Source organism: Oryctolagus cuniculus, chromosome 5 (genome assembly GCF_051225735.1).
Source record: "Oryctolagus cuniculus isolate XC-2025 breed Fujian yellow rabbit chromosome 5, ASM5122573v1, whole genome shotgun sequence".
NCBI classification, from domain to species: Eukaryota; Metazoa; Chordata; class Mammalia; order Lagomorpha; family Leporidae; genus Oryctolagus; species Oryctolagus cuniculus.
Genome location: NC_142871.1, coordinates 16,018,073 through 16,032,136, shown reverse-complemented (window position 1 = coordinate 16,032,136; position 14,064 = coordinate 16,018,073). Strand labels below are relative to the sequence as shown.

Below are 14,064 nucleotides of genomic sequence, written 5' to 3'. Positions count from 1 at the left end.
GAGGAAGAAGAGCATGTGAAAAGTCCAGGGATAAGAGGAATCATGACACATTTGAACAGAAGGCATAGCCAGAACTTGGGTGTGACTTAAAGAGAGTTGGGAGAGAGAGGCTCAGAGTTGGGAGGAGCTTCAAAAGCTTTATGATGTCATTTAAATTTTATCCTTAGAACACTCGGGATCCCTAGAAATTTAAAGCAGGAGCATGTCATGATGGTATATAATTTTAGAAAAATCACACTAATAACTTGGTGCACAATGGTTAGCAGGGGAAGGTTGGAGGCAGGGGTCATGCAGGGGTCGTGCAGGGGCTACAGCCATCTAGAAGAAAGCAGATCTGTTGTGCTTGGAACATGTCCATCTTGAGGGGTCTGAGAGAGTCCTGTCTGCATGGACAGAGGCAGCTGGAGTTCAGGGAAGGGATTTGATCCATGGTGATGCCAGATTACAGAGGGAGAATGGGACACAAGGATGACAAGGAAAGAACCACAATATTGGATTTCTCTAGTGCTACTGTTTTAATTTGGCTGTATTTGCATTCTTCTTGAGTCATTGTTTATTTTCATAATTCATAAGTGTAGACTTTCTTTGTGATGATAACAGAAAAAAATAGGTGCTATTGAAGGAGGGAAAATAAGAAGAGAATTGGAAACCAAAGTCCAGGGAGTGGAATCCCAGAGAAACTTGGAGAAAAACTCAGTGCAATTCCTTCTGCTGCCCCAGGAGCTGGAGTCAGCCTGGCAATCCCTGCTTTCAGGAGCTTCTCTTTCCACTCTTTTTTTTTTCTTTCTAGTTCTTTCAGTTGTTTCCTTTCCACTTTGCTTTCTATTACTCAAACCATAGATCTCCTTAAAGGCTTTTCATTTTGATGTTTGGTGGAAAAGAGAACAGTGACGATTATGTTTTCAAATCATTACTAGCATCTTGACTTTGACAATATATACTTCATCTAGACCTGTGCAGAAGAACCTTTTGGGCCAACATGGTCACAGGTATACAGAGTTCTCCTGCCCAGTAAAAACATTGTATGTTTCACTATTACAATTGGTAAGAGTTCTTTTTAAAAAAAAAAAAAAATTCTACTTCAATAGGATTTTTCTCATGCTTTGGTTTTACAAGACCAAATAATGAGATTTAGAAGTTTCCTTTAAAGCAACTTAATTCAATTTCTTTAATAACACACATTAGGCCGGCGCCATGGCTCACTAGGCGCAACCTGCGGCGCCAGCACCTGGGCTTCTAGTCCCAGTTGGGGCGCCGGATTCTGTCCGGTCGCTCCTCTTCCAGTCCAGCTTTCTGCTGTGGCTGGGGAGTGCAGTGGAGGATGGCCCAGGTCCTTGGGCCCTCACCCACATGGGAGACCAGGAGGAAGCACCTGGCTCCTGGCTTCTGATCAGCACAGCATGCTGGCCGTAGTGGCCACTTGGGGGGTGAACCAATGGAAAAAGGGAGACCTTTCTCTCTGTCTCTCTCAATGTCTAACTCTGCTTGTCAAAAAAATATATATATAAATAACACACATTGGCCAAGTTATACTCGTTAAGGAAAGAAAATATAACCCAATTTTTTGTTTTCCTTCTTCTGATGTAAGTTGAAGCCTTACAAATAATTGCTAATAATGTTTAGTTAGGAAGAATTTGTTTTAGTTGTAGACATTAAAATGTACTTATTAAATTTTTCTCTTTGCCAATTTAGCATTTTAAAATGGTAATATGTCATTGGATGGGGAAACCTTGCAGTGTCATCGAAAATTTGCATTGGGAACATGATTCTGTTGTGCATCTATTTTTGTTTTGTTTTGAATTTTGTTGCACAAGTGCAGTGTATTTTATACATTAGACATGTTAGTTCAGGAATGTCAGTTGATTCTATAAAGATAAACATCTACAGTGGATGGCCAATCCAAATATAAGACTCAGCCAACCAGCCTGTGACCTAGTTCACTCCTTCCATCTTTGTCTGGCTTGCAAAGCACCTGACTTTGGGGGAGAAAGTAAGCCAAAGTGATATTTGGTTTGAATGTCTATTAACTATTTTATTCTGAGACTTCATGAATACTCTTATTTTTACAACTAAAATATATCAACATATACAGCATAATGTACACCATAGAAGACCAAACACTAGAAGTTTCCTTAAGATATCAGAAAATATATCTTTTCCTTAGAATAAGTACTGACTTAAATACATTTTGTTTTAGTTCTAGTAGTTTCTTAATTTTTTCCCTTTTAATGTAGACAATTCAAACAATAACACCCTCCTGATGTTTGGGGCAGCATTTGGCCTCTTACTAAAGTTCCAAGCCTATAACTCCACTGCCTAGTATGCTGGTTTCTATTACACAATAGAACACAGGAGTTAATTTGATCTAAAGCCTGTTTATACAGTGACTTTTATAATGTATACCTAAAGAGGGAGGACTAAGTTTTATGAGACCAGCGTCTCTTGTTAAGTCCCTACTCCACCCTCTTCTAATTGGAACTGACCCTTAAGTTGAATAGGGAACAAAGAGTTCTGCAGTTAAGATATATCACTGCATGTTGCATCTTGCCCTTAGTAAATGGGGAAATAGAGACGTAAGCCGAGAATCTGAATTCGAGGGTGGAATATATATTCACTTTTGATTTTATTTGGAGAAACGTGAGAAACATGTTTTAAAAATCTTCATTGGCTCCTTATTCTAAATTTGGGACATTCTTTAAGATGTGTGGCAAGTGAGATTTATAAATAAACAGCCTTCTGTATAAAAATGTCCATATTTTTTAATCTGTGAAGTTGTATATTCTGTACGCTACAAACCAGACTTGTTTTGTCGGATACGGAAATAGGGGTGACTTCCAAGTCTTAAATAGGTGCTTCAGTGGGCACTTGGATGGTTGAGGGCATGTGGAAAAATGGAATTAAAAGGGAAATTTGCTTTGGTGAAAAAATATGAAATCCCCGGATGGTTTTTTCATAATGCACATTTCAAGAACTATTTGAAGACTCCTATATATACACATTTCAAAAAATGAACTTTTCTTAATTCCATTTTGACAAGCGTTTGAAGTTCCTTTTTAGATACCCTGAGCTCAAAGAAGAGGGTTGGGCTGGGAGTATACATTTGTGAGTACTGTGCATTCAGTGGTGATGGAAGCTGCACACACACACTTGATTGTCTTGTGAGGGAACACAGAGTAATAAGAGGATAAGCAGGCCTACCTTTGAGCCCTGGATTGGATAGAGAAGATTGAAACTTCCAGCAGTACTGGAAAGCAGCAGCGTGGGAGGCAGAAGGAAACTGGGAGAGGATGGTGTGATAGACACCAAGGGGAAAGCAGGTTTTCAGAGGCAGAGAGCAGTCACTGTTCTCAGCTGCTCCTGATGGGTCACATGTGGTGTGAACTGAAACTGTTGGATTCCGCAACAGGAATCATTGACGATCTCTGGGAAGCTGAGTGGTGAGACAGCTAAGGTGGAAAACAGATCGGCATGGATTGAAGTGGAGCAAAGGTGGACATTTTTGAGGGGTCCAGCTGGCAGAAAGGACAAGAGATAAGGTGGGAATTAAAGAGTCAGGTGAACCAGGACAACCATTGTTACAGGACAGACCCGCATGTGCTAGAAGCTAGAAAAAAGTGTTTGAGCCAGAGATTCAACATACAAGTGAGAAAAGGAAGATGATGAAGAATAAAACAGCAGGAACAATAACAGCTGCTATCTGAGTACTTACTGCTTCCAGGGCATGGTGGTACATGCTAGACATATATCCTCACATTTAGTACCTGCAATACTTGTATGTTGTGGGTACTGTTTTTCTTTTAAGTTAGAGAGGAGAGGGCTGAGACTCAGAGATGCTAACTAGCTGGCTCAGCATCCTCTAGCTAGTAAGTGATGGACTAACTTACTGACATACAGTTGGAGGCTTCTAAAGGCCCATCCCATCACTCTCAAATGGAATTCAGGTATGCTTCGTTTTCTAAATGCATTTGGCTTTTTTGAGAGGAGGAAAGCCAGAATAAGAGCAAGAGTAAGAGAGACAGAGCTCACATCTGCTGGTTCATTTCCTAAGTGGCCACAATATTTAGGGCTGCATAAGACCAAAGCTAGGAGTTGGAAACTCAATCTGGGTGACAGGCACCCAAGTACTGGACTCAACCCCTGCTATATCCTAGAGTTATACTAGCAGGAAGCTGGAATTGGGAACCCAGATGCAATGTCTTAACTGGCATCTCAGCTGCTAGGCCAAATGTCTGCCCCTGTGCATCATTTGAATATACTTAAAGATCCCTTAACTTACATTTTGGGAAAAACTACTTTGAAACTCTATATCTGAAGTTTGTATTTCTTTCTTTTTAAAGAATATTTATTTGAAAGGTAGAGTGACACACACACACAGAGAGAGAGAGAGAGAGAGAGAGAGAGAGAAAGAGAGAGAGAGAGATCTTTTATCTGTTGGTTCATTATCCAAATGTCCACAATGGTCGAGATGGGTCAGGCCAAGGCCAGTAGCCTGAACTCCATGTGGGTGTCCCATATGGTTGGCTGGGGCTCAAGCACTTGGGCCAGCATCTGCTACTTTCTCAGGTGCATTAGCAGGGAGCTGGACTGAAAGTGAAGCAGCCGTGATTCAAACCAGTGCTCAGATATGCTGCAGGCAGTAGCTTAATCTTGTGCTCTACCATGCTGGGTCCTTAAGTTTCTAACTGCTCTACTCTAGTAAATAGCTCTACTCTGGGCTTAATCTATAGATAGAATTTAGATGTTGAGAAAACTTAGCCTTGTGAGTATGCATAAAATACTGTGCTGTAAAATATAGACTCTTTGAAGGAAAGGTGATGTGCCCAAAGAACTCCTGAAGCAATTGACTGAGGTAGAACATAAGACTAGGAGAGATTTGATCTACATTTGCAGAAGGGCAGAGAAGGCAGACCCAAGTTGCAACAAGGCAATTCCAAAGAAGTGATAGGAGTGATTCCTGCAAACTATTTCCTTGTAGATTCTGGCTGGCTGAGTTTCCTGAAATTATATTAATTCTGTCTTCTTGCTTTTAATAGGGCATAATGACTACATGTGTCCAGCTACCAACCAGTGCACAATTGACAAAAACAGGAGGAAGAGCTGCCAGGCCTGCAGGCTTCGAAAATGCTACGAAGTGGGAATGATGAAAGGTGGTAGGTACATCTCATTCAGGTGCCTGATACAGATGGCCTTGGCTACTGCCCAGTGCTAGCTGTGTCTGTTTTAATAGCAGTGGGAATTTTGTGTTTTTTCATCTAATTAACTTCCTTCTATTCTTATTTTTCTTTGCCGCAAAAATATGTTCATAATACACTTTATTTTTTAAAAAAAATTAGAAGCATCTGCAACTGGAAATTCTGACTTGCCATTTAGTGTTTTATATTTTCGATGTAAATAATTGTATTTAAATCAAAAGTGTGTGGGAGGTGGTGGAAGGGAAGGAAGACTGCTCATTGAATTATTCAGGAAATGTTTTCCAGTTGCTCTTTGTGTTGCTAATGCTAGAATATGATATTTGGAGATATGCTTTCCTTAAATTGAGGCTAGTTCATGTGAAAGCTAAATAGCTAATTTATAGATTTTCAATTTCTTAATAGCTCCTATAGAATTTAAATTTAAATCAAAGCAACTTTGTCCTTTATTTTTAGAGTATTCATTAGCAAGTTAACTTATTTTTAGGAGGTTGTTATTTAATGAATACAAATTTCATATGTACAACTTTTAGAAATATAGTGGTTCTTTGCCGCATTCCTGCCTTCCCACCCCCACTCCCATCCCACCTCCTACTCCCTCTCCCATCCCATTCTTTATTAAGGTTTGTTTTTAATTGACTTCATATACAGAAAATCAACTCTACTCTAAGTAAAGATTTCAACAGTTTGTACCCACGGGAACACACACCAAGTATAAAGTGTAGATTGAGAGCAAGTTTTACAGTTATTTCTCATAGTACAACTCATTAAGGACAGAGGTCCTAAATGGAGAGTAAATGCATGGTGACTCCTGTTATTGATTAAAAAATTACTCTTATTTTTGATGTCAGGGACCACCTGAACCTCTTGACATGAGTTGCCAAGGCTGTGGAAGCCTTTTGAGTAAACAAACTCTGTGTTTAGACAGGGCCATATGCAAAGTGGAAGTTTTCTCCTCCCTTCAGAGAAAAATACATCCTTCTTCGATGGACCCTTCTTTTCACTGGGGTCTCACTGAAAATCTGTGTGAGAACATTTTTTGCCACAGTGTCTTGGCTTTCCATGCCTGAAATTCTCTCATGGGCTTTTCAGCCAGATCAGAATGTCTTAGGGGCTGATTCTGAGGTCAGAGTGCTGTTCAGGGCTATTTGTCATTCTATGAGTCTGCTGTGTGGACTGCTTCCCATGTTGGAACTTTCCTTTTAATTCTATCTATTGTTATTAGCAGATACTTGGTCTTATTTATGTGATCCCTTTGACACTTAATCCTGTCTATATGATCAATTCCATACTTAATGTGATCACTTTATCCTGTACAATGGGATTAGTATCATCCAGCTTAATGGCATTGGGAGTCCCATGGCAAGTTTTCAGCTTTACCCTTAGGGGTAAGTCCGTGGGAATGTGTGCCGAACTGTACAGCTCCTCCCTCTCTCATTCCCACTCTTATTTTTAACTGGGATCTATTTTCAATTGAGCTTTGTCCTTTAGAAGTTGAGTCAACTACCAGTCTCGTTGGCCTCAGAGTCTAGCATGGTGCTGGGAACAGTTCAATGACTGCTGAGCTCTGACAAAGACCAAGAACTCAGGAGTCATTCCCGTGTGCTTATATTTGTGGCTGTGCATGTGTCTGTCTTTTAATGTTCTTGTTCTTCCAGTTTTCTTATTTGGGGATCAGAAGTCCCATCCTGAAGGCATTAGGTGCTCCTTAAGTGTGGTTGCCTGATTGATATCCATACGTTCTTAGGAATATAATTTTGTGAAACATTGCTATTCATCTAGGATAACTTTAAACACAGCAAAGGTGAACAATCAGGGAATGCATCATTAAACTAAAGTCACACACACCTTCTGTGTTTCAGGATTATGCAGAAGGAGGGAGGGGCAATGACTGTGCTTCCTGCTAATGGTAGCAAGGAAATGCTTTCTGAAGATGGCAAGTGCAGTCATGGGATGTGTTTGGGAGAGCAAAGTTACAGCAAAGAAAGAATTGTACTTTACAAATAGAAGGCAGCTAATCTTTTACTCCTAAATAGATAGAGGGGTAGGAGAGGAAAAACACAGAAATGAGATTGAGAAGTAGGCACACTTGGTCGTTACAATGATTATGTGCTATATGTTTAGTTCTGTGGTCCTCAGTAAGCTCACCAGGTTGAGATTTTGAGTGCAGAATTTGGAATAAATTCTCCTGGAGAACAAAGGACATTTACACATTGGGTGAGCTATGACTGTATGTCTTCAATGTCTGAAAAAGCTGCTTTAATAAAAGGGTAATTAATTCTAAGTATTTAACAGCCACATTCAGAAAATGACACTTTGAGTCATAAATGGATTAAATATTTAAGGAATTCATCTTTCTTTGTACTGTTGGAATATTAGTCAAGCTTAATTAAAATCACAGAAAGCTTCTGGAGGTAACTTGATAAGCGACAGGAATTTAACAGCTATCTGAGAAAAGTTTAGTTTGAAGCACTTTAAGCCAAGCTTAATATTGTTCTTTGGAAATTACAGATAGGTAATTCTATATAGCCCAGGCTTTCTGAAAGATAGTAATAATCAACTTGTAAATGTGTCCAAAATATGTTTATTTTTAAATTTGAGATTGTCCGCATATCCCACTTTATAGATATAATTATTTTATCCCCCTAATTATCTAGGTCCAGTCTGGGTATATAAACATAAATTGTACATTCTCAGTTTTAATCTAACAAATTCAAATATGCAAATACATAGTAAAAGCATCCCCCACCATTTTCTTTTTAACTTTCATTTAATGAATATACATTTCCAAAGTACAGCTTATGGATTACAATGGCTCCCCCCCCACCATAAATTCCCTCCCACCCGCAACCCTCCCCTTTCCTGCTCTCTCTCCCCTTCCATTCACATCAAGATTCATTTTCAGTTTTCTTTGTATACAGAAGATCAGTTTAGCATATAGTAAGTAAAGATTTCAACAGTTTGCAGCCACATAGAAACACAAAGTTAAAAATACTGTTTGAGTACTGGTTATAGCATTAAATCACAATGTACAACACATTAAGGACAGAGATCCTACATGAGGAGTAAGTGCACGGTGACTCCTGTTGTTGACTTAACAAATTGACACTCTTGTTTATGGCATCAGTAATCACCCTAGGCTCTTGTCATGAGTTACCAAGGCTATGGAAGCCTTTTGAGTTCACTGACTCTGATCATATTTAGACAAGGCCATGGTCAAAGGTACCTCCTTCTTTGATGACCCATTCTTTCCACTGGGATCTCACTCACAGAGATCTTTCATTTAGTTTTGTGTTTGTTTGTTTTTTTTTTTTTTTTTTTTTTTTTTTTTTTTTTTTTTTGCCAGAGTGTCTTGGCTTTCCATGCCTGAAATACTCTCATGGGCTCTTCAGCCAGATCCGAATGCCTTAAGGGCTGATTCTGAGGCCAGAGTGCTGTTTAGGACATCTGCCATTCTATGAGTCTGCTGTGTATCTTGCTTCCCATGTTGGATTGTTCTCTCCCTTTTTTATTCTATCAGCTAGTATTTGCAGACACTATTCTTGTTTATGTGATCCCTTTGGCTCTTAGTCCTATCATTATGATAATTGTGAACAGAAATTGATCACTTGGACTAATGAGATGGCATTGGTACATGCCACCTTGATGGGATTGAATTGAATCCCCTGGTATGTTTTTAACTCTACTGTTTGGGGCAAGTCAGCTTGAGCATGTCCCAAATTGCACATCTCTTGCCTCTCTTATTCCCACTCTTATATTTAACAGTGATCGCTTTTCAGTTAAGTTTCAACACTTAAGAATAACTGTGTATTGATTACAGTATTCAACCAAAAGTATTAAGTAGAACAAACAAAAAAATACTAAGAGGGATAACGTATTAAGTTGTTCATCAACAGTCAGGGCAAGGGCTGATCAAGTCACCGTTTCTCATAGTGTTCATTTCACTTTAACAGGTTTCCTTTTTTGTGTTCGGTTAGTTGTCACTGATCAGGGAGAACATATGATAATTGTCCCTTTGGGACTGGCTTATTTCACTCAGCATAACATTTTCCAAATTCCTAACAGGGATCACTTTTCAGTTAAAATTTAAACACCTAAGAATAATTGTGTGTTAATTACAGAGTTCAACCAATAGTACTAGAACAAAAAAAATACTAAAATGGATAAAGTATTAAATTGTACATCAACAGGACAAGAGCTGATCAAGTCACTGTTTCTCATAGTGTCCATTTCACTTCAACAAGTTTCCCCTTTGGTGCTCAGTTAGTTGTCGCCGATCAGGGAGAACATATGATATTTGTCCCTTTGGGACTGGCTTAATTCACTCAGCATGATGTTTTCCAGATTCCTCCATCTTGTTGCTAATGACTGGGTTTCATTGTTTTTGACTGCTGTATAATATTCTATAGAGTACATGTCCCATAATTTCTTTATCCAGTCTACTGTTGATGGGCATTTGGGTTGGTTCCAGGTCTTAGCTATTGTGAATTGAGCTGCAATAAACATTAATGTGCAGACAGCTTTTTTTGTTTGCCAATTTAATTTCATTTGGGAAAATTCCAAGGAGTGGGATGGCTGGGTTGTATGGTAGGGTTACATGTTACATTCAGGCTTCTGAGGAATCTCCAGACTGACTTCCATAGTGGCTTAACCAGTTTGCATTCCCACCAACAGTGGGTTAGTGTCCCTTTTTCCCCACATCCTCACCAGCATCTGTTCTTGGTATATTTCTGTAAGAGGGCCATTCTAACCAGGGTGAGGTGAAACCTCATTATGGTTTTGATTGCATTTCCTTGATTGCTAGTGATCTTGAACATTTTTTCATGTGTCTGTTGGCCATTTGGATTTCCTCTTTTGCAAAATGTCTATTGAGGTCCTTGGCCCATCTCTTAAGTGGGTTGTTTGTTTTGATGTTGTAGAGTTTCTTGAACTCTGTAGATTCTGGTTATCAACCCTTTATCTGTTGTGTAGTTTGCAAATATTTTTTCCCATTCTGTCGGTTGCCTCTTCACTTTCCTGACTGTTTCTTTTGCAGTACAGAAACTTCTCAATTTGATGCAATCCCAAATGTTAATTTTGGCTTTGACTGCCTGTGCTTCTGGGGTATTTTCCAAGAAGTCTTTGCCAGAACCTATATCTTGCAGGGTTTTTCCAATGCTCTAATAATTTGATGGTGTTGGGTCGTAGATTTAAGTCTTTAATCCATGTTGAGTGAATTTTTGCGTAAGGTGAAAGGTAGGGGTCTTGCTTCATGATTCTGCACGTGGAAATCCAATTTTCCCACCACCATTTATTGAATAGACTGTCCTTACTCCCGAGATTGGTTTTGGATCCTTGATCAAATATGAGTTGGCTGTAGATGTTTGGATAGATTTCTGGTGTTTCTATTCTGTTCCATTGGTCTATCCATCTGTTTCTGTACCAGTACCATGCTGTGTTGATTACAACTGCCCTGTAGTATGTCCTGAAATCTGGTATTGTGATGCCTCGGGCTTTGTTTTTGTTATATGAGCTTGCTTTAGCGATTCGAGGTCTCCTGTGTCTCCATATGAATTTCAGCATCATTTTTTCCAGATCTGAGAAGAATGTCTTTGGTATTTTGATTGGTATTGCATTGAATGTATAAATTGCTTTTGGGAGAATGGATATTTTGATGATATTGATTCTTCCAATCCATGAGCATGGAAGATTTTTCCATTTTTGGTATCCTCTTCTATTTCTTTTAGGTTTTGTAATTCTCATCATAGAGATCTTTAACATCCTTGGTTAAGTTTATTCCAAGGTATTTGATTGTTTTTGTAGCTATCGTGAATAGGATTGATCTTAGGAGTTCTTCCTCAGCCGTGGCATTGCCTATGTATATAAAGGCTGTTGATTTTTGTGCATTGATTTTATATCCTGCTACTTTGCCAAACTATTCTATGAGTTCCAATGTCTCTTAGTAGAGCTCTTTGCGTCCCCTAAATAAAGAATCATATCATCTGCAAAGAGGGATAGTTTGAGTTCTTCCTTCCAAATTTGTATCCCTTTAATTTCTTTTTCTTGCCTAATAGCTTTGGCTAAAACTTTCAGAACTATATTGAATAGCAGTGGTGAGACTGGGCATCCTTGTCAGGTACCAGATCTCAGTGGAAACGCTTCCAACTTTTCCCCATTCAATAGGATATTGGCCGTGGGTTTTTCATAAATTGCTTTGATTGTATTTAGGAATATTCCTTCCATACCCAGTTTGCTTAGAGTTTTCATCATGAACGGGTGTTGTATTTTATCAAATGCTTTCTCAGCATCTATTGAGATAATCATATGGTTTTTCTTCTGCAGTCTGTTAATGTGGTGTATCACAATGATTGTTTTGCGCACATTGAACCATCCCTGCATACCAGGGTTCTATTTTCAAATAGAAATTGAGATAATTTGACTTGACATAGCCAGTGTGTCTGAGCATGCATGTACTCATACATTTATATTTATGCCTACAAAATATTTATCTGTATTATTTTCCAGGGCTGCCATAATGAAATACTACAAACTAAGTGGCTTGAACAGCAGAAATTAGCTTTTGTCATGGTCCTAGAGGCTGAAAGTCTATGTTTGAGGTCCTCACATGGTATTTTCTCTGTCCAATGCACTCTTCCTCTAGTAAAGACAGTGATTCCATTAGATTAGGGTCCTAATCTTACAACCTCACTTAGCCTTAATTACCGCTGTAAAGACCTTGTCTTCTAATATTTTCATAAAGCGGTCAACATATGAATTTTGGTGGGGAGACATTCTTCAGCCCAAATAGGCTACTTTAACAAAATTTCACCGACTGGTGGCTTAAATAACAGAAATTAGTGGTCTCCCGCTGTGGGATACTGGAGTCTGAGATCAAGGTTAGCAGGTTTGTTTCTCCAGAGGCCCTTCTTTTTAGCTTGCAGATGGCCACCTGCTCCTGTGTCTTCACTTGGCTTTTCCTCTGCCCACACATTCCCAGTGTCTCTTATTTGGAAGACATCAGTCATACTGAATTCTGGACCTAAGCTCAGTGTCTCATTTGACCTTAATTACCTCCTTAAAGCCCCCATCTCCAAATAAAATCACATTCTGAAGTCCTAGAGGTTAGGATTTCAACATAGGACTCTTGGGGAGACCCACAATTTAGTGACTCACAGTATCCCATGGGGATTACTCAGTGATTACATATAATGAATACGTTTATTTATGTCCATTTAAATACTCATGTATACAACTTTTAAGCCAAACTTTAAATTCATAAAACTATGGCATATGAGCACATCTCAGAAAGCAATATGATTTATTGTAGTTTCAACTACACAGGATAATACACACATAGTCTCATGACAGCTTGAATAACAGCTCCTCGACTTCCCATTGACTAAAGAGTTAACTTACAACTAGAAATACAATGGTAACTAAAATTTGTAGTTGTAAAGAATAGCAGTAACTGAATACATATTTACAATATTTTCCAACTGACTTTACAGCAATCTGGTTTTTTTTAGAGTGGCTACCAATTAGGATATAGAATCTCCACATATGGAATAAAAAACTTGATTTCAGCTAAAATAGAACCACATACCTATGCCTATATTCATAGCAAGTATGAATGAATTTACTGAGAAATTATTTCAAACATCCAAGAGTGCATGCTTGTCCACATTAAGAATCAATTTTAATCTGTAAGGATGGTTGTAGTCCCTGAACATCCCAACATCATCGGGAGATTTTGTTCTGAACCAGAGCAGTGCACTTAGAATTGCAGTATTTAAGATGTGGCTTAGATGAGGTGCTTTTCCATCTTAGTGCATGTGCTGGGTGCTCTATTGCCTTTGCTTTTTCCTCTATACACATCTCCCTCTCCTTCAACTTTAAACTGCAGATTAGATTCTGTTCCCATGTCTAGGTTTGAAAATTGTGTTCAGGTTTTCATAGCAAGTAGCTTTTTTTTTTTTTTTTTTTTTTTTTAAACTTTTATTTAATGAATATAAATTTCCAAAGTACAGCTTATGGATTACAATGGCTTGCCCCCCATAACGTCCCTCCCACCCGCAACCCTCCCCTTTCCCACTCCCTTTCCCCTTCCATTCACATCAAGATTCATTTTCGATTCTCTTTATATACAGAAGATCAGTTTAGCATACATTAAGTAAAGATTTCAACAGTTTGCTCCCACACAGAAACATAAAGTGAAAAATACTATTTGAGTACTAGTTATAGCATTAAATCTCAATGTACAGCCCACTAAGGACAAAGATCCTACATGAGGAGTAAGTACACAGTGACTCCTGTTGTTGACTTAACAAATTGACACTCTTGTTTATGGCATCAGTAATCACCCTAGGCTCTTGTCATGAGTTTCCAAGGCTATGGAAGCCCCCTGAGTTCACTGACTCTGATAATATTTAGACAAGGCCATGGTCAAAGTGGAAGTTCTCTCCTCCCTTCAGAGAAAGGTACCTCCTTCTTTGATGACCCGTTCTTTCCACTGGGATCTCACTCGTGGAGATCTTTCATTTTTTTTTTCCCCAGAGTGTCTTGGCTTTCCATGCCTGAAATACTCTCATGGGCTTTTCAGCCGGATCCGTATGCCTTAAGGGCTGATTCTGAGGCCAGAGTGCTGTTTAGGACATCTGCCATTCTATGGGTCTGCTGTGTATCTCACTTCCCATGTTGGATCATTCTCTCCCTTTTTGATTCTATCAGCTAGTATTTGCAGACACTATTCTTGTTTATGTGATCCCTTTGGTTCTTAGTCCTATCATTATGATCAATTGTGCACAGAAATTGATCACTGGGACTAGTGAGATGGCATTGGTACATGCCACCTTGATGGGATTGAATTGGAATCCCCTGGTATGTTTCTAACTCTACC

The 14,064-nt window shown here is 38.9% G+C and overlaps 1 protein-coding gene across 15 annotated transcripts in view; it reads left to right on the top strand.

Moving 5' to 3' along the window:
• ESR1 (estrogen receptor 1) overlaps positions 1–14,064 on the top strand; it is a 478,649-nt gene that overhangs the window by 232,777 nt on the left and 231,808 nt on the right. For 11 of the 15 annotated variants that reach the window (XM_089332575.1, XM_070073399.2, XM_070073402.2 and 8 more), the window contains one exon: positions 5,034–5,150. In XM_089332575.1, the coding sequence (XP_089188701.1) occupies positions 5,034–5,150 (117 nt within the window). The remainder of the gene's footprint in view (positions 1–5,033; positions 5,151–14,064) is intronic. The other 4 variants (XM_070073398.2, XM_070073401.2, XM_051854226.3 and 1 more) reach the window with 1 other exon arrangement.